Raw genomic sequence first — 25,368 nt, 5'->3', positions numbered from 1 at the left:
AAGGGGAAAACTCCCTTACAAACAGAGGGTTATATAGTATTTTAACATGAAATTAATGATTGAACTCAGGGGTGGAGTTAAGGACAGTTAGAATCATGTATGGTATATAGAGCAGCTGAACTCAAGGAAATAGTAGATTTGGTTTTCACACAGAAGTATTTTAGGAATTTATTGAGTATTATAAAGAATATAAATTTTTAATAGAAAATAAGTATAGAACTTAAGGAATCACACAGTATGTTTTTTATGGTATTTTCAGTTTTTTGTTTCCTTTTTTTTTTTCTTTTAAAGATTTTATTTATTTGACAGAGGGAGAGACAGCAAGAGAGAGAGTACAAGCAGGGGGTGGGGCAGGCAGAGGGAGAAGCAGGCTTCCCGCGGAGCAGGGAGCCCGATGCGGGCCTCGATCCCAGGACCCTGGGATCATGACCTGAGCCGAAGGCAGATGCTTAACAACTGAGCCACCCAGGCGCCCCTAAAGTTTTTTGTTTCTTAAGGTGCTTTGACATATTTGTTCCTCAAAACAACCCTGTGAAGTAGAGAAGGTATCATCCCCCTCTTTTTTTTGTAGATGTAAAATGGAGATGCAAAGATATTAAATGACTTGCCTATAGTTACATACAAATTACTGGTAGTTCTGAGTCTAGAACCCACATCTCTTAATTCCTTGTCTGGTAGTATTTTTCTTTTTCTTTTTCTTAAAGATTTTATTTATTTGAGAAAGAGAGAGAGGGAAGGAGAGAGAAAGAGAGCAGGGGGTAGGGAGGAACGGGGAGAGAGGAATAAACAGACTCCCCACTGAGTGTGGAGCCTGATGCAGGGCTCAGTCCCAGGACCCTGAGATCACAACCTGAGCTGAAATAAAGAGTTGGACGCTCAACCAGCTGAGTCACCCAGGTGCCCCTTGTTTGGTGATATTTCAGTGGTGCAGGCTGTGTTCAGTGGAAAGAGCTGTAGAGTCAAGCAGACCCAAGTATAAATTGTGGCTCTGCCACAAACCAACTAGCTATGTGATCTTAGACTTTTTTTTTTAAGATTTTATTTTTATTTATTTATTTGGGGGGGGAGAGAGAGAAAGAGAGAGAAAGAGAGCAAGGGGCAGAGGGGGAGGGAGAGAGAGAATCCTAAGCAGACTCCCTGCCAAGTGTGAAGCTGAACGTGGGGCCCAATCCCATGACCCCGAGATCATGACCCCAGCCGAAACCAAGAGTTGGGCATGCAACCGACTAAGCCACCCACGTGCCCCTTAGGTTTTTAAAAATTATTTTATTTTTAAATTTTTTTTAGCATTGCTGAATCCATCCCCTCATCTGTTTATTGAAGATAGTAATATTAGCCAATGTGGATTGACTACGAGGCACATGTTACATTTGTGATAAATATTTCTTTTACCATCCTTGTGAGTGGATATCAGAAGTTATTGGGGTAATCTAGCACAGATTAAATAAATATCTTTTGAACTGAATTAAGCAAAATCAAACAGTCATATTAGAAACAAAGGATAGAATAAATTTTCCAATAATGTAGGCCATTTAAGAAACCTCAAATACATGAATATCATGTAGGGCAATGATTATGAGTATGTGGCAGGGTAGTTTGACTGGAGTTCTTTGATAAGAGGGAAGGTAGAACATGTGTTCATCCAGCAAATATTTATTGAATGTTTGCTACTTAAAAAACACTGGAGATAGTGATGAAACAGTCCCTAATTTAAGGAAATGGGAGAAGGTAAATGGTTAATATGATTCCAGTGCTTCTGTAAAGTTGTGACCAGGTACTATGGGGGAGAATAGAGTGTAGTATCTGATCTAGCTTGAGGGATTTAGGAAATGTTTCCTAGTAGAGATGTCATTTGAGTCAAGTCTTAAAGATATGCTAATTCATTGGGAGAAGAGATAGTAGTATTTGAGGCAGAGGGCACAGCATAAAGGCACAGAAGGTTGGTGGGTTAGGGATACTACTTGTGGTGCATGAGTTTATGTGACAGGAGATGAGGGTGGAGAGGTAAGCTGTCTTCTCAAGGGTTAGAAGGTTATCAGGAGATTAGAACTATAGGGAGCCATTAAAAGATTGTGAATGGAGGAAGTACAAGACTTAATTAATGTTTTGGGAAGATCACCTCCTGGCAACATATAGAGGTTTAAATAGAGAGACGTGTTACTTAAGGTTCTTTTGAATGCAAGGAAAAAACATTCTTGAGGCAGCTTAATTTAGAGAGGCCTAATTTCTTATGAGTGCAGAGGGGTATCTCAGGGATCTTATGGCAGCTGGACCTCAGGAACTGAGTGGAAAGCTGAACAGGAGCTCCTGTCTTTGGCCTTTGCTTTGCCTTACGTACCTCATTTTTTCTTCCCCCACTGTATGTTGGCTTTCTGTGTTTCTTTGCCTATGTGATGAAATGTTACCTTCCTACAGTTGCCTAACGTTACAATTTCAAGCATACTCCGAGATTCTAAGGATGTCTCTGAATCCAATGTCGTTTTTTTTTTTAATAAAATTTTTGAAGATTTATTTATTTAAGAGAGAGTAAGCGAGCACACGAGCTGGGGGAGAGGAAGAGGGAGAGAGAATCCTCAAGCAGACTCCCTACTGAGCAGGAGTCTGACATGGGGCTTGATCTCACAACCCTGAGACCATGATCTGAGCTGAAATCAAGAGTTGGATGCTTAACGAACTGAGCTACTCAGACGCCCCCAACGTGAAGTTTTTAAGAGAAAAACTTATTTCTTACTGTTCAGGTTGGGTTAGATATCTCCTGCTCTGATTCCAGTTAGATGTGGCTATTATAAACTTGACTGTCAGGCTCCATTCTGTGTGTGTGTGTGTGTGTGTATGTGTGAGAGAGAGAGAGAGAGAGAGAGAGAGAGAGAGAGAGACAGAGAGACAGAGAGAGAGAAGAGAGTTTGGGAGATGGAGTAGGGAGGGATGTTCTGAGAAGATGGGGAGAATTGTGAGCTAGGCATATACCACAAAGGTGTCTCACAGAGAATAAGAATAGAAGCAGGGGCTACCACTGAAATCTAGGCACTAAATATTGAGGGCCTGAGCTGAGGTTAGTTAGGGGCAGTGTGGAAAGAGAAGGAAGTAGATTTAAGAAAATCTAATAAACATGATTTGGTGGCTCATGAGATGTTGGAGCCCTGTGAGAAGGAAGGAATCTACATTTCAGATTTGAATTACTAGGAATTTGGTGAAGAAACATTGAGGAGGATTGAGTTTTAGGACAAAGTAGCTGAGTTTAGTTTGCACCCACAGTATTTGTGGTTTGCATGGGATATTAAGTGATGATGTTCAGTAGGCACTTGAATGTAAGGTTTGGAATTCAAGGTGTGAGACTTCTCCTGAGATTTGGGAGTCATCTTGGTAGAGTTGGCAGTCAAAGCTGTGAATCTGGATAAAGTCACCTAGAAGGAGAAGAGTAGAAAGCTGAGAATGGCATCTGACGACCACCAGTTTATACGGAAGCAGTGAAAGAAGAGTTTAGCAAGTGGCTAATCTGTGACATTAGAAAAGGAGGGATTATGGAATGTAACACTGAAGAAGAGTGTGAATTTAGGAAATGTTAAAGCCTTGAAAGACAAGATAGAGTCCATGACTTTGTAGTTCATAGCACTGTGTGTTGGGTACTATGTTAAAGATAATCCTGCTGCGTATTTTCTCTGCTTTACAGGTCAGGCATTTAGGTGCAGAGAGTTTAAGTAACTTGCTCACAGCTTATAGCTAGAGGTGGCAGAGTCAGGGTTTGAACTCATGCAAATCTAGAGAGTCTTTTCTTAACCACTGTCCTTAATGCTTCAGAGGAAATTGAGGGAGATTCTGATTTAGCTAGTTAGTATAGAATATGTTACTCAAATGATTACAGTAATGTGGAAACAAACTTATTTTTAATTGTAAAATAAGCATAACATAAAATTTGCCATCAACCATTTTAAAGTATATAATCCAGTAGTGGTAAGTATATTCACATTGTTCTGCAGCCAATCTCCAGAACTTTTCATTTTTCAAAACTGTAACTCCTCATTTTCCTTTCCCTTCCAGCCCCTGACAACTACCATTATATTTTCTGTCTCCTTGATTTTGACTATTCTGTGTACTCCATATAAGTGGACTCATATAGTATTTGTCTTTTTGACTGACTTATTTCACTTAGCATAATGTCCTCGAGTTTCTTACATGTTGTTGCATATATCAGAAATTCCTTCCTTTTTGTGGAAGGCAAACTTTTATTTATTAGAACAAATTTCTAAGCCATTTATTCACATGTTGAGGAGGATGTTATTATATTTGTTTTGAAAAAAACTCAGGGATGGTGATATATTGCAACTCTTTAAAACTGTATTATAACTTTATACCAATATTACATTAGCATACTTGAATGTTCTATAAAGTTTTTTATTTTATCGAGAAAATATTTGTAAAAGCATTTAAAAACAAATAATACTTTTTTAATTTTTAATTTTTCTTATTTGTTTAAGAAGGACAATTGTGGTATAGTTTTGCCTTATAGTGATAGAATGATCCATGGGATTTGTAGATTTAAAATACAGTTTTTTTATAATATTCACAAGAATGCCAAAGTTCCTTGATACATACAGTACTAAGCTTTCTTATGGAGGGTCTGTGTTCAGTGCCAGTGTGGGGAGCATCTTACCCAGCTTGTGAAGGAACATAGGCAAGCCCTTCACCTGTACCTCACTTTAGGACTGTGATCAGAGCTTCTTACCAGTCTGAATATAGCAGTGGAGCCCAGACTGTCTCTTCAGTTCCCTATTTGTTAACTTTAGGAAGTTATTTAAGTTTCCAAGCTTGAATTTCCCTACTTATAGAATGAGAACATTAATGGTTTCTACTCCATAGGGTTCTTCTGAGGATTAAATGAGGTAATGTGAATAAGGTCAGCTGTGATTATTGTTCTGATCACTATCATCATGTTTGGTATGCATGCATTTGAAGATTCCCAAGTAGGCTACTGTAAAGGGAGATCTGTTCCATCCCTTGTTCTGTGCTAGATGCTTCAGAGGACTCATGGTTGAGTAGTATATAATTTCCGCCTTCAGAAATTTGCATTTAGACATGTAAAATGGAATTAATTTTATTTGTACAGTGGTTTTTTAAAGCTGAACCTTCTTAAAGTTTTGATTAAAAAGGTATAGGAATAAATCAAGGTAAAAGTGTGGTTTTAGCATTTTGAAACCTTCTTTGAACTTCTGTAAAACATTCTTTGACTTGTGGATTTTGTTTTATTCCAGCCAGCACCTAACCAAGTCACTTTTCATCTGCCCCTTCATCGTTACTATGCTATGTTTTTGAGTAAGGTAAGACTATCGTCCAACAATTCTGTTTTTTTTTTAAATATTGGGAATTAAGTATTTAATTAGTAACTTTTTTTCCCCATAATTTTTAGGCTGTGAAATGTCAAGAACTAGATTTGGATTCTGTTTTACCTGATCAGGAAATGTTAATGAAACTAATGATTCACCCACTCCAAATTCAAGTATGTATTCAGGCTTTTAAAAAGTTTTTAATTGAATTTCTTGGTTACATGGTTCTTTATTTTATTTTTATGCCTTAAATTTACATTGTTGTTACAGCCAAAATGTTTGGAAAGTTTTTTTTAAACTTAAGTATTTTTGCTAGATTATATTTTGGTCTTTTTTTGTTCTGTGAGACTTCCATTTAGTTATAATTTCCCCAGGAATTCTTTTCACTGTATTTACTTATAGGGAAGTTTTTTTTTAACATTTTTTAACAGTTTAGCACTGTTTTGAGAGTCAGGAGACCCAACAGATTTCTAGCATTAGTACTACATCAATTTAATTACCCGTGTTGTTTGGGGTAACATACCTACTTGATTCTTAGTTTCCGCATCTGGAAAATGAGAGGAGAGAAAAGAGGATTTTTGTGCATAAACACTATGGTTACTTTCAGTTCTAATACTATAATTTTGTGGGCCAACCTTTTATGTATAGTAGAGGGACTTGCACTTCATTTTGTTTTTCCTGGCACTCTTAGGTTTGTTAATCATCACTGAAGTTTAACACTGGGGGTTAGGAACAAGTAAGAGATGAAGTTGTGACTGTGCTTAGTTTTAGTTGATACAGGACACAAATACATGAAGAATTAAACATTAATGTTATAAAACATTCTAATCTTCTCTTACCTGCTAATTATTTGAAAAATGACTAGTTTGGAACAATCAGCTTTGTTTTATGCTTATTCCTGTGTTTCTTTAAGCATTACGTAACTTTTTTCTTGCCGAGGAAAGAGTTAAATATAAGTAGCATTGATTCCTCATGAAGGACTTCATTGAAAATTGTTAATAAATGTTTCCAGGAATCATCATGGAAAACTAACTCATGTATAAACTCCAAAAGAAGGGATTGTATAAAGCATAATGAGCATTTAAGAATTTCAAAAGATGTATTTGAATTGAATATTTTAAACTAACATGGGGCAGAATGTCAGGCTCATGCTATGATCAAGTTATAACATATTTTGAAATGATTGTTCAGTATAACATGTTTTTCATAAAGATTTAATTTAGAAGACTTCTTTGTCTAATTTACTTAATTTTTGTTTTACTAGGCAAGTCTTGCTGAAATCCACAGCAATATGTGGGTAAGAAATGGTCTACAAATCAAAGGACAAGCTATGACCTATGTCCAGTCTCATTTCTGTAATTCCATGATTGACCCTGACATTTACTTACTACAGGTAAGCCAACTTGATAATGCAGATATTGTGCTTTAGAAGTGTCTCATTTGTACTCACGGGATTTAGTTTATAGAGGTGACTCAGTGACGACACAAAGAGGTCATTGCTATTGAAAGAATTTATTACTTAAATTTCCCAAGAGAAGGAGGCATGTAGTGCCACACAGAGCCACAGGGGAAGCATCAGATTTTGGTCAAGAGGTAACAGCAGGAGCAAGGGGAAATCCTAGAGCAGAACCTTTTTTGGCATTTGCATAGGAAGGGCAAGACAGGGCAGGGGAAACAGTTTAGGATTGGTTAGTTTGAATAATTCTGGTGGACTTTGGGGCATCAGGGCTGTCACCATCTATCTGGTACCTGGCCCTGGGTTGGTTTAGGGCAGGGGGAATATTGACTTGGTGTGTGAGAGTTAGGTAAAGGGGGTGATTGACTTGCCTGTAAGAGGTTTACTTCTAGGTAATTGTTTACTGTCTTTAGGAATATCTTGAGGAATATTTACATTTTTAGGTAGGCCAGAGAGGGTGGTCTCTCCCCATGTCTATAAGCACCCCCCCATGTCCAAACATCATAAGATACAGAACACAAACAAACCAACCACATGATTAATATAAGAAATAAAGCAATATTGAGAAATAAAGTCTGGTTTTTTTTTGTCTTTTAAAGGTTTGTGCTTCTAGACTTGACCCGGATTATTTTATTTCATCTGTCTTTGAAAGGTAAGCATAATTTATTAAGGCAGGTATTAGGAAGTATTTGGAATTTAAGTTGATTTTGTTTTAACTTAAAAAAAATCTGTCTCAAATATTTCTTATTATAGATTTAAGGTAGTGGATTTGTTGACAATGGCGTCACAACATCAAAACACAGTACTTGATGCAGAGCATGAGAGATCGATGTTAGAAGGCGCTCTTACATTTCTTGTGATTCTTTTAAGTCTTCGTTTACATTTAGGTAAAAAGCACTCATACTAATGCTTGGGTATTAACTATTCTCCCTTTCCTCCCCTCTCCCTCTGGTAGTAACTGGCTTATGGAAAAAAGAAAAGGATTTGGATATATTTAAACATTGTTTCAAACTCCTTTGAGAATATCCTTTAAAAAACCCTTTACTTAAGGGAGCTGCAAATAGTAGGTTAGTTAAACTGGTTATATTTGGGGCATTGCAGTCTTTGCTCTTTAATTTTTGAAGCATCTCATTTTTGGTAAAACAGCTTAATAAGTGTGGTAAGTTGTTTCTTTATAATTTATATATATTCAGATTTATTAATTTTCTTTTTAATTGTTTTAGGGATGTCTGATGATGAGATTCTCAGAGCAGAGATGGTAGCCCAGTTGTGTATGAATGACAGGACACATAGTTCATTGCTGGACCTCATATCCTTTTAAAAGTTTAATTTTTTTGTTAAATATAGGACTAAACAATAATTTGTACAGATTAAGGATGTATCACTTTTGTGATTAAAAAACATTTTTAGAGTTGAAAAATAGTTTGGAAAAAGAACTTCAATTGTTTGTTCAACTGTGTGTTCAGGGCTAGTGGCAGATGTTTTTGCCTCATTTTTACCTCTCTGGGAGTTCTTAATGGCCTGGTAAGACTTCAGAACTGATGGCTCTGGGCACTCAAGGATCTGCCCTTCTAGGACAGCATTCGTGAAAGGAACCTGGACACTTTGTAAAAGGCAGCTAGGTCTACTTTATCTGTATACCTACGTTGGAATTAATGGCTAAAATTTAAACGTATACCTTATAATTATTACCAGGGTTTTAAACATTTTAAGGACTTTTTTCCTTAGAATTAAGTCTTTTTTTTTTTTTTAAAGATTTTATTTATTTGAGAGAGACAGGGAGAGAGAGAGAATGAGTGGGGGCAGGGGCAGAGGGAGAGGGAGAGGGAGAAGTAGGCTTCCCAATGAGCAGGGAGTCCTATGCGGGGCTCAGTTCCAGGACCCTGGGTTTGACCTGAGCTGAAGGCAGACGCTTACCCACTTGAGCCACCCAGGCATCCCTTAGAATTTAGTCTTAAACCAAGAGGTTTTTTTTAATTTTTTTTTTTTTATTTAAAGACTTTATTTATTTGACCGAAAGAGAGAGCACAAGCAGGGGAAGCGGCAGGCTCCCCCACAGAGTAGGGAGGACGATGTGGGGCTCCATCCCAGGACCCTGGGATCATGGCCTGAGACCGAAGGCAGTTGCTTAACCAACTGAGCCACCCAGGCGCCCCAAACCAAGAGGTTTTTAAGGGCAAAGACTATATCGTCTATAAACTTTAAAAACTTATGGTTTTTAGTGTAGGACAGAGCATACAATATACACTTTATTATTTTTTAAGTTATTAATATAATTTTAGACAAAGATTGTGTTATTTTGTGATAAGAATTTATTTTGTAAATTTTGGATGAAATTTGCTTTGTATATTATGAATATGTTTGGAATAATTGGCTAAAATTTTGTGAAATAACTCCTATGGAATGCCTATTTGATAACCTTGAAGATTTTCATAAGCAACATCAATTTGATATTATTTGATGATTTCATTCAACTATTATATAATGTGTATTAGTGCTGTAACTGAGCAAAAGCATTCTTCTGTAACTTTGAATTAAAAAAATTAATTGGTTAATTGATGTGAAATCAGTGGAAAAGGATCTTTGTGGTGTTTTGGTTACCTTCTTTGTAAAAATTTGTTTAGCATCTTTTTCTTTTTTCTTGGAGAATGATGAAATTTTGTGTTTTTGGAAAAATAATCTTTGCTCATAAAAATCTTGGCTAGTTTTTAGCATACTGTTTTTGATTTTCTAAAGGAAGGTATAACATTTGTAAAATGAAAATGGAGATAATTTTAAAAAACTTTTTCCATTTCCTGAAATTTGGGTAATTTTTTGGGAAATAAACTTGGGAACTACTTCAGCATTTTATTTATTAATAGGCTTCTAGATTTAAAAATATTTTAAAAATTCACAATTAATAGAAAATTATTGAACTCTTGTATTATATAGCCCTCTTGTGGCCAATTTTACATATTACAGCCAATTATTCTGTTTTAGCAAAAGTAGTTAGAAACTAGAGTACTTTGGTAATTTTATAATTAAAAGCTGGCTTTTAGGCATTATTTTTTTTCTTGACACATACATCATATTCCAGAAAATCCAAATCCCAAAAGTGGCATTATTCCAGGCAGTTATAGCTTTGAATCAGTTTTATCAGCTGTAGCTGATTTTAAGGCTCCCGTTTTTGAACCTGGAGGTTCTATGCAGCAAGGCATGTATACTCCTAAAGGTACGTTTATATACATTAACATATTCTTTCAGAATTGGTTTTCTGAATGTGAGTTGTTGTGTACACTAGAAGAAAATGTTTTTATGTATTCAGGTTTGAGTTTTTAATGGTATACAGTGATACTGCTTCCACTTATTTACAAATATATGGTTTTATGTTACAGTAAACCATCTTAGATGACTCTGAATTAGAAAAGGAACTTTATATAAATTCTAGTTCATTTTATAAGTGAATCAACTGTAAATGAACCAGAAATTATAAAACTATATATTTAAAATTTTTAAAAATATATTTACTCGCTAAATTTGATTTTGAAATCGTTCTCACTTCCCCAAATTTAACTTGAAACAGTTAAAATTAAAATCTGTATAGAATATTGATTATCTTTCTTTACATTTTTTTCCTTAAGTGGTTGGTTTTGCAAGGTTTTCTCCCTGGCTTTGTCGAGACATGCTTGACAAGAGCCAGAAGTAGGTGAAGTCTTCATTCACCATCTTGTCGTTTTCACTTCACATGTTCACTAATCTAAGCTAAAATTTTGAAGGAAGCACTTACATGCTTCTTGACTTCCTCAAGACGCTTTGTCTAACTGAAAAACTGATGCCCACATTGAAGTTGTAAATAGCACATCCTGTGTTTGGCAGAACACAGCAGAATAAGCCTGATCATGGGGGATTTTTCCAGGAGTTCGCAAGGGTGATCCAGAGTCTCTGGTTGCAGTGTGTATTCCATTAAAGGAAAAGCACAGTGTTTCTTTATTGTAGAGAATACTTTCTATCTAAAGTTTAAAGTTTAGATGAATTTTTGAAGTGGAGGAGCATTCTGGTGTAGTACACTGCTTAAGTAGGGTGTAATGTGAGGATTACCTCTGTCATACTCACTTGTGGTCCTTATTAATAGCATGGGTTTCTATGCCTCAGCCCCAATCTGCTCTCATCAGGATCTCTGGGGATAGATTCTGAATATCTGCTTTTTTTTTTTTTTTACATGCTCTATAACGTGATTGTCATGCACAGTAAAGTTTGAGACACTGAGATGGAGCATTGAGCTTTTGAAGATTGGAGTCAAGAAACTAGTTTTCCATATTCAAATACAGTATTGAATTGTGTTAGCTAGTTTGTGTGATATTGAGAAGAGCAGTTTCTTAGCTCTGGATTTGGCTTCTTATTTATAAAAAGAGAGAGTTGGAGTAGATGAGAGTTTTTAAGCGTTTTGGGGAACTAAACCTTAAGTAAATCTGTTGTACAAAACCCATGAAAGCAGACCTGCTCTTGTAAATGTGGGTGTCGATAGTGGACATCGTTTCTCATCTGTTTTATCATCTCCTTGCTCCTAAAGTGGCCCCAGTTAAACTTCTGTCAGAATCCACAGAACACTAACGTCTGCTAGACTAGTTAATCGCTAAAGTTTTCTTCTATTGCTATGGTTTTATAATTCTGATAAAAGCATTGGCATTTTAATTGTACAAATTAATAGATTTAAAAATGAAGGACAAGAAATGATAATAGAAATAATAACAAAGGTCTTTGTCTTTGTGAAGGCCTATCTTAAGGATCTTAAGTCAGACTTATGAGAGATCTTTAAGATGAATGAATGGTCTGTTACATGAAAATAGGGACAATTGTTAATAGTTTCTTGTGCCAGGAAGTTGAAATTACAGATGTGTAGAGAGAAACTTAAGCTTCGTACTGTTTTCAGATATTAAGAATTTTGCTAGAATGAGATGGGAAAAAAAATTAATCTAGGCAAGATGCGCTCTTGAGGCAGTGGTTTCTAAAATTACCATTCTCAGGCCATATTGTAGATTTTTCCACATCTAAATACCATCTCTATTATTATATACCTAGTTGGCTGTATATCTTTAAATGGATTCACTTTTTTAAACTTCACCTCATGCTAACCATGATTATTAGTGAGGTCCTGGGTTTTATATGCAGTGTACTATTTCCTAATATATGTTATATAATTATTAAAATAAAAATCTTTGTACACTTAAAATCATCTGTATACCACCAGTTGTACACATATCACACATGGGGTAATGGTTCCTAATTGTGAAGATGGTAAGGTGATCAATGATCAATGATCAATTTTAGCAAAAGTACAGAAGATCTTTTACAAACCAGAAATATTACACAGTAAGACTCTTGAAAATCAGTAGCTCATTAATTTTTTAATTTAGTTTTCATATTTTTATCTTTGAATATTTTCCAAGTTGTTAATGCATTGTGTTTCCTATATTCTGTTGGCACTTTACAAAAAAAAGATGAACTAAGCTTTTATGGTGAAGCATTATCACATTATAATACTTTTTTTTACATTATAATAGTTTTTGCTCACTAGTTCTTGCTGAACTTAAAAGAACATTCATAATGATGAAATTATGATTTTTGACTTAGAAAAGTAGTCACAATATCAAGCTTATCAAGGCAAATATATAATCAAATCAAACTTTCCCATCTTATGAATGTAAAATATACTTAAATGTACTTAGTCATCAAGGATTGACTTTATTCCTAAGAAGTCAGTGTTTTGTTTCTACTTTCTTTTGAATAATAGCTGAAGTCTGGGATCAGGAATTTGACCCTGTCATGGTCATTCTTCGAACAGTTTACCGTAGAGACGTGCAGTCTGCAATGGACAGATACACAGCATTGTAAGTCTGTTACATTAGTATAATAATGGATGTTTTGTATTTGTGTAGAAAAATTTCAGTTATAACACAAATGTGATATGCTGTCATTAAAGTATACTCTTAATCTTTAGAGGAGAAAATATTTTGAAATTTAAAAAAAATCTGCCAGATATTTTTGTTCTCAAGATTCTTGATCCAGAATCTGATAAATTTTATAAAATGTCAGAAATAGACATAAATAAAAAAATAACACACTTATTTAGTTGGTTTTTGACTAGTGGAATACAAAACTTGCTTTTGTGTTGTTCTACTTTTAAACCAGTAGAGGAGGCACAAGTTAAGAGAATAAAATTGTCTGCTATTAGAGGTGATGGGTATCTACAAAAAGTTTGGTAATGTTGCTTTGTTTTTCACAACTGGGAAAATAGCTAAAGCAAATTGAATTTTACTTGTAAATATTTAACAAAGTGGTTTAAAATGATTGCAGAAAAAAGCTTTGAATATCTTTTCAATGCAGAATTCATTTTTGTTTTATAAACTATTTTTTAAATGTTGTCTTGCTGAACATCATGTATCTTTTATCTGCTTTTCTAAAGCATATGTTAAATATTTTAAGACAGGTTTTAAATGATACAAATATCTTTGATCTTGAGAAAATATTTGTTTATCAAAGTGTAAATATAGATATTAGGTATAATTGAAACTTCTCTTTTGCCAAGACGTTGCAGTAATAGATATATCTGAAGTGGTTTGTAGTGTAGAGTTTTAGCATATCCCTCCTTCTCCCCAAAAAAACAAAACCAAAAAACAATGCCTAGTGCAGCCATCAGCATCTCTCTCTACCTTTCTCTAAAACCCTTGGAGAGATAGTCTGAGGTTCTTCATACTCTACTTTCTTTCTTTTTTTAAAAAATTTTACTTATTTGAGAGAGAGAGAGAGAGAGAGAGAGCGCACAAGCAGGGGAGGGGCAGAGGGAGAAAGAAAAGCAGACTCCCCACTGAGTGGGGAGCCCAGTGCGGGGCTGATCCCAGGATTCTGGGATCAAGACCTGAGTGGAAGGCAGACGCTTAACTGACTGAGCCACCCAGGTGCCCCTGGGAGAGCACTTCTAACTCTGGATCACCAGTTACTGAGGTACCAGGTGCTGCCAGTTTCTGAGCCTTTTGAGGTGTTACTTGGATTGATGCTCAGCTTTCCCCATTGCCTTCTTGTGATTTGGTTTTCTTAGCGCTAGATGAGTTACCAGGTGTCCATATGCTTTCCAGTTAACAAAATCTTTCATTTTTTTCTTTTGTGATTTTCCCCATCTTTGTGGCTTTCATCCTTTAAAAAATACCATTACTATAGTTCTGTTGGAGTTTTGGGTGAAAGTAAAATTAAATACTTATGTTCATTCTTTAGTTTTAACTTCAAGTGCTGAATTTGTAACTCACTTTAATTTGCATTGCCTGGATTACTAGGTGAGCTTTTAAAAATCTATTGATTTCTCTTCGTGTTTCTTGCTGTAAGAACTGTGTATGGATTATTCTCTGCCTGTTTTTCTATTAGGTTGTCTACAGTTTGTTAGTTCTCAAGTTTTCTTTTTTACCTTTAGATCTCTAATCCACCTGGAATTGATTTTTGTTTGTGGTAGTGAAGTAGTTATTTATTTATTTTTACTCCTACAGAAAACCACTTGCTTTAGGATCATTTATTGAACAATTCATTCCTTTCTCACTGATTTATAATATGCTAATTCTTTCATATACAATTGATCCTCATTGTTTGCAAATTCTTTACTTACAAATTTGGCTACTTGCTAAAGTTTTGAATCCAGAATTAATACTTGTAGCTTTTTCCTGGGTATTTGCAGGTGTATGTGGACATGGAGAGTACATCTAGCTGAGGTTGAACAGAGCAAAGTTCTGCCCTCTTGTTTCAGCTCTCATACTTGAAACAAGTATCCTTTCTGTGGTGTATTAATGCTATGTTTTTGCAGTTTTGTCCTTTTTGTTTGTGATTTTGCTATTTAAAGGGGCCCCCAAATGTAGTACTGAAGTGCTCTCTGGTGTTCCTAAGGGCAAGAAGGCTTTGATGTGCCTTACAGAGAAAATTCATTGTTAGTTAAGCTTTGTTCATTCATGGGTTATAATGCTGTTGGCTGTGAGTTCAATGGTAATGAATCAATAATATGGTACATCCAGAAAGAGGTAGAGGAAATTCACTGATCTGTACATGAGGTCATTCCAAAAAGTGTTAAAATAGCAACTGTAGTGTGTGATGAAGCTATGGAAAGGTTAAAAGCTAGATTTGTGGACTCATGAATGATGACTGATAAAAAAGTGTAGTGGATAGCTTTGTTGTGAGGCTGAAAGCCAAAGAAATTCCTGTCACATTTAGCAAGGGTCAGGAAAACGGTAAACCTTTTTTCACTAGTGCTTGTCTGGCTTCATGTTTCAAAAGGTAATATAATGTGAAAAATGTTAAATAAACAGGCAAGGCAGTTCTGTAGATCATGAGGTGGAAGAATTGTAAAAATACTTGCTAAGAGTCAGAAAAGGGTCACGTGAAAGAGCAGATTTTCATTGTTGATAGGACCATCTTGATTTACAAGGACTTTGGCAAATATAATGCAAATGGAATTTTGATTAACAAAATTGACCCCAGGCTTGCAGGAACCTAATCCTGTATTTCTCCTAGGAGCAATAATTAAATGTTTGTGGTGACTTTATAGAACATAACTACTGTGAATAAAGGCAGCTGACTGTATCCGGTATCTGTATGTATATAGATCTGTATCTCTTTTGTTCCTTCTGTAAATTAATCCCATACTATCACAAATATTGTTAAGTTTCTCTCCTTTCTCCTCCTCCTCTTCTCTTCTCCTCCTTTCTTCTCTCTTCTATTTACAATAGTTATTTATTCTTGGCTCTTTGCCTAGAATTTTAGGATGACCATATCAAACTTAATGATGAAACATATTGGACTTTGATTGAAATTGTGCTGATTGAAATTAATCGACAGCATTTAGATTACTTCATGGATTAATTTGGTAGAAATGCCATCTTTTTAAGTTTTTATTTTAATTCCAATTAACATACAATGTTATATTGGTTTCAGGTATACAGTATAGTGATTTAGCAATTCCATACATCACCAGATCCTCATCACAAGAGCACTCCTTAGTCCCTGTCACCTGTTTAACACATTCCTCCCCCCCATCCACCTTCCCAGTTTGTTCTCTATAATCAAGAGCCCGTTTCTTGATTTGTCTCTCTCTTTCTCTGTCTTACTTTTTTCCCCTTTGCTTGTTTGTTTTGTTTCTTAAATTCCAGATATGAGTGAAATCAATTGGTATTTGTCTTTGTCTGACTGACCTGTTTTGCTTAGCACATAATACTCTCTAGCTCCACCTATGTTGTTGCAGATGGCAAGAGAGATCATGAGCAGGGAGGGGAGGGAGGGGTAGAGGAAGAAGTTGACTTCCCACTGAGCAGGAAGCCAGGTTCGGGACTCGATCCCAGGACCCTGAGATCATGACCTGAGCCGAAGGCAGATGCTTAACCTTAACCGACTGAGCCACGGAGGCGTTCCTCTATGTTTAGTTGTTTTTTTTTTTTTTTTTTTAAGATTTTATTTATTTATTTGACAGAGAGACAGCGAGAGAGGGAATACGAGTAGGGGAAGTGAGAGAGGGAGAAGCAGGCTTTCCGCGGAGCAGGGAGCCTGATGCAGGGCTCGATCCCAGGACCCTGGGATCATGACCTGAGCCAAGGGCAGACGCTTAATGACTGAGCCACCCAGGCACCCCTCTATATTTCTTTTAAATTTTTTTATTGTTATGTTAATCACCATACATTACATCATTAGTTTTTGATGTAGTCTTCCATGATTCATTGTTTGTGCATAACACCCAGTGCTCCACGCAGCATGTGCCCTCTTTAATACCCATCACCAGACTAACCCATCCCCCCACCCCCCTCCCCTCTAGAACCCTCGTCTCTAATGGTTCATCTCCCCCTCCGACTTACTCCCCTTCATTCTTCCCCTCCTGCTATCTTCTTCTTTTTTTTTCTTAACATATATTACATTATTTGTTTCAGAAGTACAGATCTGTGATTCAACAGTCTTGTACAATTCACAGTGCTCACAATAGCACATACCCTCCCCGATGTCTATCACCCAGCCACCCCATCCCTCCCACCCCCCACCACTCCAGCAACCCTCAGTTTGTTTCCTGAGATTAAGAATTCCTCATATCAGTGAGGTCATGTGATACATGTCTTTCTCTGATTGACTTATTTCACTCAGCATAATACCCTCCAGTTCCATCCACGTTGTTGCAAATGGCAAGATCTCATTCCTTTTGATGGCTGCATAATATTCCATTGTGTATATATACCACGTCTTCTTTATCCATTCATCTGTCGATGGACATCTTGGCTCTTTCCACAATTTGGCTATTGTGGACATTGCTGCTATAAACATTGGGGTGCACATACCCCTAGGCACCCCTCTATATTAAATTGTTAGAGGAACTACAAGATTGCTTACCAAGGCAGCCTCAGTTTTGTACATTCCCATCAGCAGTGAATGAGGGTTCCAGTTTCTCCTTTTCCTTACTAACACTTATAATCTGTCTTTTTGATTATAGCCATCCTTGTGGTGTGAAGTAGTATCTCATTGTAGTTTTGATTTGCATCTTCCTGATGGCTAATGATGTTGAGCATATTTTCATGTGTTTATTGGCCATCTTTGGAGAACTGTCCAGATCCTTTGCACATTTTAATTGGAGTAACTTTTTATTACTGAATTTTAACTAACATCAGAAATACGATTTGTAAATATTTTCTACTATTCTGTGTGTTGCGGGTTGTCTTTTTGAGTGTCTTTTGATGCAAAAAAGTTAATTTTAATGAAGTTCAATTTATCTAGTTTTTTCTTTTGTTGCTTGTGCTTTTGGTGTCATATCTATTGCTTAATCCACATTACGAAGACTTATGCCTATGTTTTCTTTGAAGAGTTTTATAGTTCTAGCTCTATTTAAGTCTTCGATGCATTTTGAGTTAATTTTTGCATATGGTATAAGGTAGTGGTCTAACTTCATTAACATTGAACATTTATTTATTTGACAGAGAGAGAGGCAGTGAGAGAGGGAATAAAAGCAGGGGGAGTGGGAGAGGGAGAAGCAGGCTTCCCGCTGAGCAGGGATCCCAATGCGGGGCTTGATCCCAGGACCCTGGGATCATGACCTGAGCTGAAGGCAGATGCTTAATGACTTAATGAAGGCGCCCCTTTCGTAAATATTCTAAGTGCACTTAAAATTGTATGTATTCTCTAATTATTGGATGTTCTTTAAATGTCTGTGGTTCAAGCTTATCAATTATGTTGTTTAAAATCTTCAAAATCCTGGGGCTCCTGGGTGGCTCAGTCAGTTAAGTGTCCGACTCTTGATTTTGGCTCAGGTCATGGTCTCAGAGTTGTGGAATCGAGCCCTTTGTTGGGCTCCGTGCTCAGTGGGGAGTCTGCTTGAGATTCTCTCTCTCTCTCTTCCTCCTCGCATGCACATTCTCTCTCTCAAATAAATAAATAAATCTTTAAATAAAAAGTCTTCAAAATCCTTACCAATTTATTTTTCTTAGGCTTTTTGTTAGAAATGTGTTAATATCCTCTATTATGTTTGTGAATTTGTCAGTTTCTCTGTGTAATTCTCTCAGATTTTGCCTTTTGTGTTTTGAGTCTGCTGTTATTTGCATATAAGTTCATTATTATTATCTTCCTGGGGAGCCTGTTGTTCTTCATCACAGAAAAGACAGATGAGCTTTCTTATTTTTCCTTGTAAGTTATCCTTTCATTGAGGGTGAAGCTTTTCAAAGGTGTCAGCTTCCTGTGGAATCTCAGTTCCATCCCTAAACCTTGTGTGAGCCCGATACCTTGAGATCTGCCTGCTCAAGAACTTTAAAATCATTGGTAAACACATTGTTAGTGCTTGTTGTTAATCCTGTTTTTTTTCTGGTAACCAGGGAACTTCCCCTTCTTTTCTGTGGTCCAATTATGCATTGATAAAATTACATTTTATATTTTGTCCAGCTTTCCAAGCTGTTGGGAGGTGGGAGAATTTCAGGTTATCTACTTTTTTCAATTGTTGTGACTGGAAATTTCTTTGTTTAGTAGTTTACTATATTCTTTCTGTTTCTTTCCTTTTGTTAACATTTCCTATTCATATTTTTTTTTCTGGTTTTCAGCTTAGGTCTCCCTACTCATTTTTATTCAGTACAAAATGTTTATTATGAGAGAATAGATATCTGGCATTTTTGAGCAATTTAATTAAAAATGGTACTACATAGAAAAATATGACAAAAATTATAAAAAACAATTTAAACCACAGTTTAATCTTAAGTCTGTCATCTAATTTTAGGTTTGCTTTATTTTTCCAGTTTAAAACAGAGTGGAAAATTCCCTGGAAATCCTTGGCCTCCCTATAAGAAAAGGACGCCACTCCATCCCAGCTATAAAGGTCTCATGAGACTTTTGCACTGTAAAACTTTACACATTGTGCTATTCACTCTGCTTTACAAGGTACAGTAGTAATTTGAATAGAAAGACTCAGATTAGAATTTATTTCCATAATTTTCAAATAAAAGCATTAGCAGATAATATTTACATAAAAGTACTACTTATAAAGCAAAGTGTATTTATATATTAAAGATGTGAGGATATGTCATAAACACATATATGTGACTTCTGAGTTGAAAATGTAGTGGCTACACCATTCTTTGTGGGAAACTATTCATCTTACCCAGTTTCAGATAATGTAAAAAAACAATATGTTAATAAAACTCAGAAAATCATTCTTGGTCATTTTTTTCTTAGCTTTTAAGTTATTCATTTGAAACTGTAGGATATACTGTCACAGGATTTCAAGCCAAAATTTATTTGAATTTAGTTAGGTTTTATTTATCAAGAGGAGGCAGTGTAGTAATGATAGGTAATAGCTGGGAGTCTGAAATCCTCTGTAGTGTTGCTTATACTAGCTGGGTGTGTGGCTGAGCCTTGATTTCCTCTCTGTAAATAGTGGATTAGAAAGGATGGTCTCTGTTGCCTCCCAGCCTTCAGTCACCTCCTCCTGTTCCTCCCACCATCTGCACTACCTGCCTACTGTTTGTTGAACACCAACTGATAGACTATACTATACAAATTACAGATGTTAACTTGTGTAATCCTCACAGTAATTCTGGTCTATTGTTCCAGTTTTAAAAATGAGAAAACTAAGGCCAGAATCTGTTGCTCAAGGTCAAATAGCGAGGTATATACAGAATTTGTATAAAAGAGGTTTTTAAAAGATTAGGAAAGTTTACTGTCTTCACCACTGTGCCACACAAAAGATGAACAGAAAAGCCTTCTTAGTAGTCAAAATAAACATCAGAAAGGCAACTAACTCAAAGTCTTCATTCTTTAGTCAGAGTAAATTAGCTCTTAGGTGACTAAGTCCTTTTTCAAGCCTACCCAGCCATTTGGGAAGTTTCTTTTGTACTCTCAACAGTCTCACCTGAAGCTGGCAAGGTACTCCCACAGAACCTCTTCTTTGTACCCCTTCCATCATTTGGCCAGAGGGCTTTCTTATAATGAGGACAACATGATGGCTGCCAGGCCATTTTTTTCTTATGGTATTTTTAGGTATGTTCCGGTTAGTAGTTTGTTGCATCATATTGAATGAATGATTGTTGTAGGTTAGCCCTGAAATCCTGCATAAGATGTGTAAAGCTTGCAATGTGTAATCCACATAAGGTCAGATTTATTGATGTTTCCTCAGAGAAGCCTCTCTTTTAACTAGTTGCATCCCTTTTTCCTTTCTCACCCATATAAACCACATACTAACACATACATTTACTCAACTGCACAAAATACTCAGGCTGAGAACTTCAATTTTAGAGACATTTTAAGAACATTAATATTCTATAGTTATTTATTGTGCTTCCAATTATATGCCAGGTGCTATGCCTAACACATTTGCATGACTTATCCTATTTAGTACACTTATTTATCTGGTATTTTTGTCATTAGGAGAAAGAGTATCAGCAAATGAGGAGGCGAAGCATTCTTGTTAAATTATTTTATTAGATACTAGTATATAATAATGGATTTAGTGGACTACTTAATGTATTACCTTTAGGAATCCATGAACCAGTATTTCTAGATATTGCTTAAAATACTGTGTGATCTTGAGAAGGAACCTGTTCTTCTGATTTTAGTTTGTCTTTTCACCAAGATGTAGCTTTACTTATTTTCTGATCATGCTGTATATTTATTTATATATATGATTGTTATTTTCATCTATAACAACATGTTTTTGGATACTTAAATATATTGTGTGGGAAAAGTAATTATGAGGCATTTTTTTCCCTCTTTAAAGATTTTGATGGATCATCAAAATCTGTCAGAACACGTACTCTGCATGGTTTTGTATCTGATTGAATTAGGACTTGAAAATTCAGCTGAAGAGGAATCAGATGAAGAGGTAAGTAAGTTTCTTATGTTTTTAAATATTAAAGTTATAAAATGCCTTAACAAAGGTAGTGTGCCATCTGGAAATGTATTTATGGATTCATCATATGCATAAAATATTCTTAACTACTGGAAAAGGCCTTTTTTGATCTTCAATACATATGTTCTTTTAGAGGTTTTACTCTACTTATGATATTATTGAATTTGAAATTTGTAATTCATAATATATAGATCTAAGAAAAGTGGTTAGTGCACCTTTGGTGTTATGCTAATAACATTGACTATTGATAAATAATTGTTATGTTAGGACTTCTGTTTAGAAATCCTAATTTGATTAGGGATTATTTTTGAGTAGCAAATTCTTTTTGGAAAGGTTTTAAATGAATGAAGTAAATATTGTAATATGGGAGAATTTTTAAAGTACTCAAGAATACAAGTTGTTAGTATGTTATAGGACTTTAGAAGTATCATTTCCATAAAGGCAAGTTGTTACTACAACTTGATTTTACAATTCTTGTATTCTTGTATTTTATGTTTGAATTTGTGTTTATTAGCACTTTATAATTTGAAGATGAGACTATAAAGGATTTGGAAATAAGACAGTAGATGATTATTTGGGCTGGTTACATCTACCTTGTACATTAGACTTGACTTGGCAAGTTTTCATATTCATTATGTTCATGTTTTAGGCATCAGTGTGTGGACCAGAACGTTGTCATGACAGTTGGTTTCCTGGCAGTAACTTAGTGTCAAACATGCGACACTTTATAAACTATGTTAGGGTGAGAGTTCCAGAGACTGCTCCGGAAGTGAAGAGAGACTCACTTGCAAGTACCAGCTCTGACAGCTTGAGTTCTTTACAAGTAAGTGTAGAAGAGAGAAAGATAAAAGGAAAGATTCTATGTTATGTTGGGTATATTGTTTAGACCATCCTATGATACTCAAAAGAAAAATGTGGTTGTAGGTAACTTTAAATTGTCTTTTGTTTCCTGTGATATATCTAAGCAACTTTTGCCTCACTCATCTTTTTCCTTTAATCTGCCAGAGTTCACGAAGGCCTAAAGTTCTTCAAAGAGAGGTAGATGTATATAATATTTGCATTAACTAGCAATATGGCTTTAACTGGAAATCGGAAAAATACTTTGAAGTATTTGTGTGTATATGTGTGTGTTTAATATGGTTAAATAAAAAAAAAGTTTGTGTGTTTTTATATAGTGATTTAGGCTTAATTTTAAAGAAAACTCATATTATTGAAGTTAAAAAAATAATACTTAGTATTTAATAGTGGGTTTTTCTTAGGATTTTGGACGAATTATAAGCAGCACATTTGGGTCTATTTGCATTTAGCATTGTTACTAACATCTTAAAAATGTATGTTTCCTAAATCAAAATAAATTTAATCTTTAATTGCTGGCAGCATGCCCATTTACAGATTTTTTTTTTTTTGCTTCTATGGCAATTAATTAACTTGATAAAATAGGCACACACAAATCTTATATTGTGTATTTGGATTTAACTTGAAAATCAGCTTTTTCATTGCATGTAGCTTAATTAACTAATTTTTAAAAGGCAGAAATGAAAAATCTTGAAATGACATGCCAAGTAACTAAAACTAAACTTAAACACCTCTAATCCCTACAATCTATTTTTGTGGGTAGAGAGCACTGCATCAGAAGTTTCTCTTAGTAGAGTCCGTTTATAGGAGCTTTCTTTGCCTTTGACAACATGTTTTTGCTGTGAACACCATAAAGAATTTTGATTAAATTGAAATCTTAATAAGAGGCAGCTTTTGCTTCTAATGTTGGTACAGAGTACTTTGAAAAACAGTTTGGATGTTAAAAATAGCGTATACTATAATTTAGCTCATAAATGCTCAACTGAGCTTTTTGGAGCATCCTTTGATTTCTTGCTTAAAAAAATTAAATCCATTAAATTGACTCGTATCTTAATTAAAAGATGATTTCTAAGAGCTCTGATGCAGTTTGACTGCTTTAACAAAAAGATTATCTGGAAGATAAATTATTGAAATATTTTAAAAATCTGTTCAAGTAACAAATTATAGTGATATTCAAATACGACAAGATCAGTTTGATTTTTCATCTTTATATTTCCTTTTAGTAACTGTTTGTTAGAAGTAATTTTCAAACTTTGAAGTTCTTTAAAAATTAAATTAATTAGGAGTTCAGATTCATTAATTTAGGAAAAGATTTATAATTTACTTAACTAGAAAATGTAGCAGTCTTGTAGAAGTTAGGAAAGAGTGTAGTATTCTTTTTTTAACAGAGTATAGTTGACACACAATGTTATATTAGAAGTGTATACGTGTTCTTGCTGAATAGTGGGTAGAACATCTTTTATTCCTGTAAACTGATGAGGAATTTGGTGTATGATTCCTCTTCAGTATCGCTATAGCTACTGCTCAGGTTTTGTCTGTTTTTCCTGGTAGATAGGTCTAGGAGGCTGAGAGAGAGGTGTTACTGGGGATAACCACCTTTCTCCTCGAGTTGTTTCCAGATTAAATGAGACTAAATATACTTAAGAGAGGTGAAGGGACAGACTTACTCAAAGGGCAAATCTATTGAATAAATCCTCAGATTAAACTTTGAACACTGTAGTACTAATATATTTTACACTTAACACTGAATAACTTCTCTTGATTTTTCTTTCTCTTTTTTAATGGTAGAATTCTGGTACAGCTCAAGTTTTCAGCTTAGTAGCAGAGCGTAGAAAGAAGTTTCAAGAGATCATCAATCGCAGTAGCAGTGAAGCAAATCAGGTGGTTCGTCCCAAAACTTCAAGTAAATGGTCTGCTCCTGGTTCGGCTCCACAGTTAACTACAGCCATTTTGGAAATTAAAGAAAGCATATTGTCTTTGTTAATTAAACTTCATCACAAACTCTCAGGGAAACAAAACTCCTACTATCCTCCTTGGCTTGATGACATAGAAATTTTAATCCAACCAGAAATTCCTAAATATAATCATGGAGATGGTATAACTGCAGTAGAAAGAATTTTATTAAAAGCTGCATTGCAAAGCAGAATGAACAAACGCATCATTGAAGAGATATGTAGAAAAGTGACCCCTCCTGTACCACCCAAAAAAATCACTGCAGCAGAGAAGAAAACATTGGACAAAGAAGAAAGGTAATTTTTATTTTTGATGTTTTAAACATGTATGGTACAGTTGAAGATTTGATATAGCCCCTTTTTTGGCCATCTGAGGCTAATCACCTGGATGTTTAACAGCTATAATCATAGCTGATTCCTTTGTAAGATAAAGGGAGCCAAACATAGGCAGTGCTTGGGCATGTATTACGCTTGAGATAGTTGGGGGTGAAAAGACAAGAGTTTATGACCCCAACATTAAATTACTACCCTAAAGTTGTAGGTGGGCCCTTTTAGAAAAATTGCTACTAGTAGGTTATCTAATTATTCTGCTGCTATTTTAAAAAACTATCATCAATTCAACTTTAAATGAGGATAGAGAGTTAAAAAATATTCTATTTCTCAGAATAAAAATTTGATTGTTTTGGTTTTTTTGGTCTTTTCCAGTCTTCCACCAAATGATTACTAATTATTAAACAAGTAATGTTTTAAAACATATTTATGGCTCTAGCTTTTGGAACTTTAGGTTGCTTTTAATTTGTTGTTACATAATGTATTTAAAAAAATTTTTAAATTAAAAAAAAATTTTAAGTGAATTCTACCCCTAATGTGGGGCTCAAACTCATGATCTCAAGATGAAGAGTTGCATGCTCTACTGACCTAGCCAGCCAGACGCCCCTGTTAAATTGTAATATTTGTAAATTAAAAATAAAAATCTTTCTTGGATAATGTTCCTGTTTATAGGGCAGGAACAATATAACAGAGGCTTAGGCTTAGCAGTAAAGTTGATTTGCTCAATTTTGTACATTACTGAGTTTAAAGAGGACATCCAAGTGGAGATGTCCAGTCAGATAAAGAGTATTAGCCTTTGCTGTATGTTCTTTTTTTTTTTAATTTTAATTTTTTATTGTTATGTTAATCACCATATATTACATCATTAGTTTTTGGTGCAGTGTTCCATGATTCATTGTTTATTCATAACACCCAGTGCTCCATGCAAAATGTGCCCTTCTCAATACCCATCACCAGGCTAACCCATCCCCCTCCCCCCCTCCCCTCTAGAACCCTCAGTTTGTTTTTCAGAGTCCATCATCTCTCATGGTTCGTCTCCCCCTCTGACATACTCCCCTTTTCTTCCTCTCCTGTTATCTTCTT

The 25,368-nt window shown here is 35.2% G+C and overlaps 1 protein-coding gene across 6 annotated transcripts in view; it reads left to right on the top strand.

Annotated features, from left to right (window-relative positions):
• UBR3 (ubiquitin protein ligase E3 component n-recognin 3) overlaps positions 1 to 25,368 on the top strand; it is a 237,133-nt gene that overhangs the window by 75,832 nt on the left and 135,933 nt on the right. For 3 of the 6 annotated variants that reach the window (XM_073882720.1, XM_073882728.1, XM_073882717.1), the window contains exons 12-24: positions 5,250 to 5,315; positions 5,405 to 5,494; positions 6,586 to 6,714; positions 7,377 to 7,429; positions 7,531 to 7,664; positions 8,001 to 8,077; positions 9,838 to 9,988; positions 12,548 to 12,644; positions 19,041 to 19,182; positions 21,017 to 21,121; positions 21,798 to 21,971; positions 22,154 to 22,186; positions 23,792 to 24,252. In XM_073882720.1, coding sequence (XP_073738821.1) covers positions 5,250 to 5,315; positions 5,405 to 5,494; positions 6,586 to 6,714; positions 7,377 to 7,429; positions 7,531 to 7,664; positions 8,001 to 8,077; positions 9,838 to 9,988; positions 12,548 to 12,644; positions 19,041 to 19,182; positions 21,017 to 21,121; positions 21,798 to 21,971; positions 22,154 to 22,186; positions 23,792 to 24,252 — 1,712 coding nt within the window. The remainder of the gene's footprint in view (positions 1 to 5,249; positions 5,316 to 5,404; positions 5,495 to 6,585; positions 6,715 to 7,376; positions 7,430 to 7,530; positions 7,665 to 8,000; positions 8,078 to 9,837; positions 9,989 to 12,547; positions 12,645 to 19,040; positions 19,183 to 21,016; positions 21,122 to 21,797; positions 21,972 to 22,153; positions 22,187 to 23,791; positions 24,253 to 25,368) is intronic. The other 3 variants (XM_073882741.1, XM_073882738.1, XM_073882732.1) reach the window with 1 other exon arrangement.

Source organism: Callorhinus ursinus, unplaced genomic scaffold (assembly GCF_003265705.2).
Source record: "Callorhinus ursinus isolate GAN/ISIS: 27379988/994484 unplaced genomic scaffold, GSC_fseal_2.0 scaffold2, whole genome shotgun sequence".
In the NCBI taxonomy this organism is placed as follows: Eukaryota; Metazoa; Chordata; class Mammalia; order Carnivora; family Otariidae; genus Callorhinus; species Callorhinus ursinus.
This window is presented reverse-complemented; position numbering and strand designations above follow the sequence as displayed.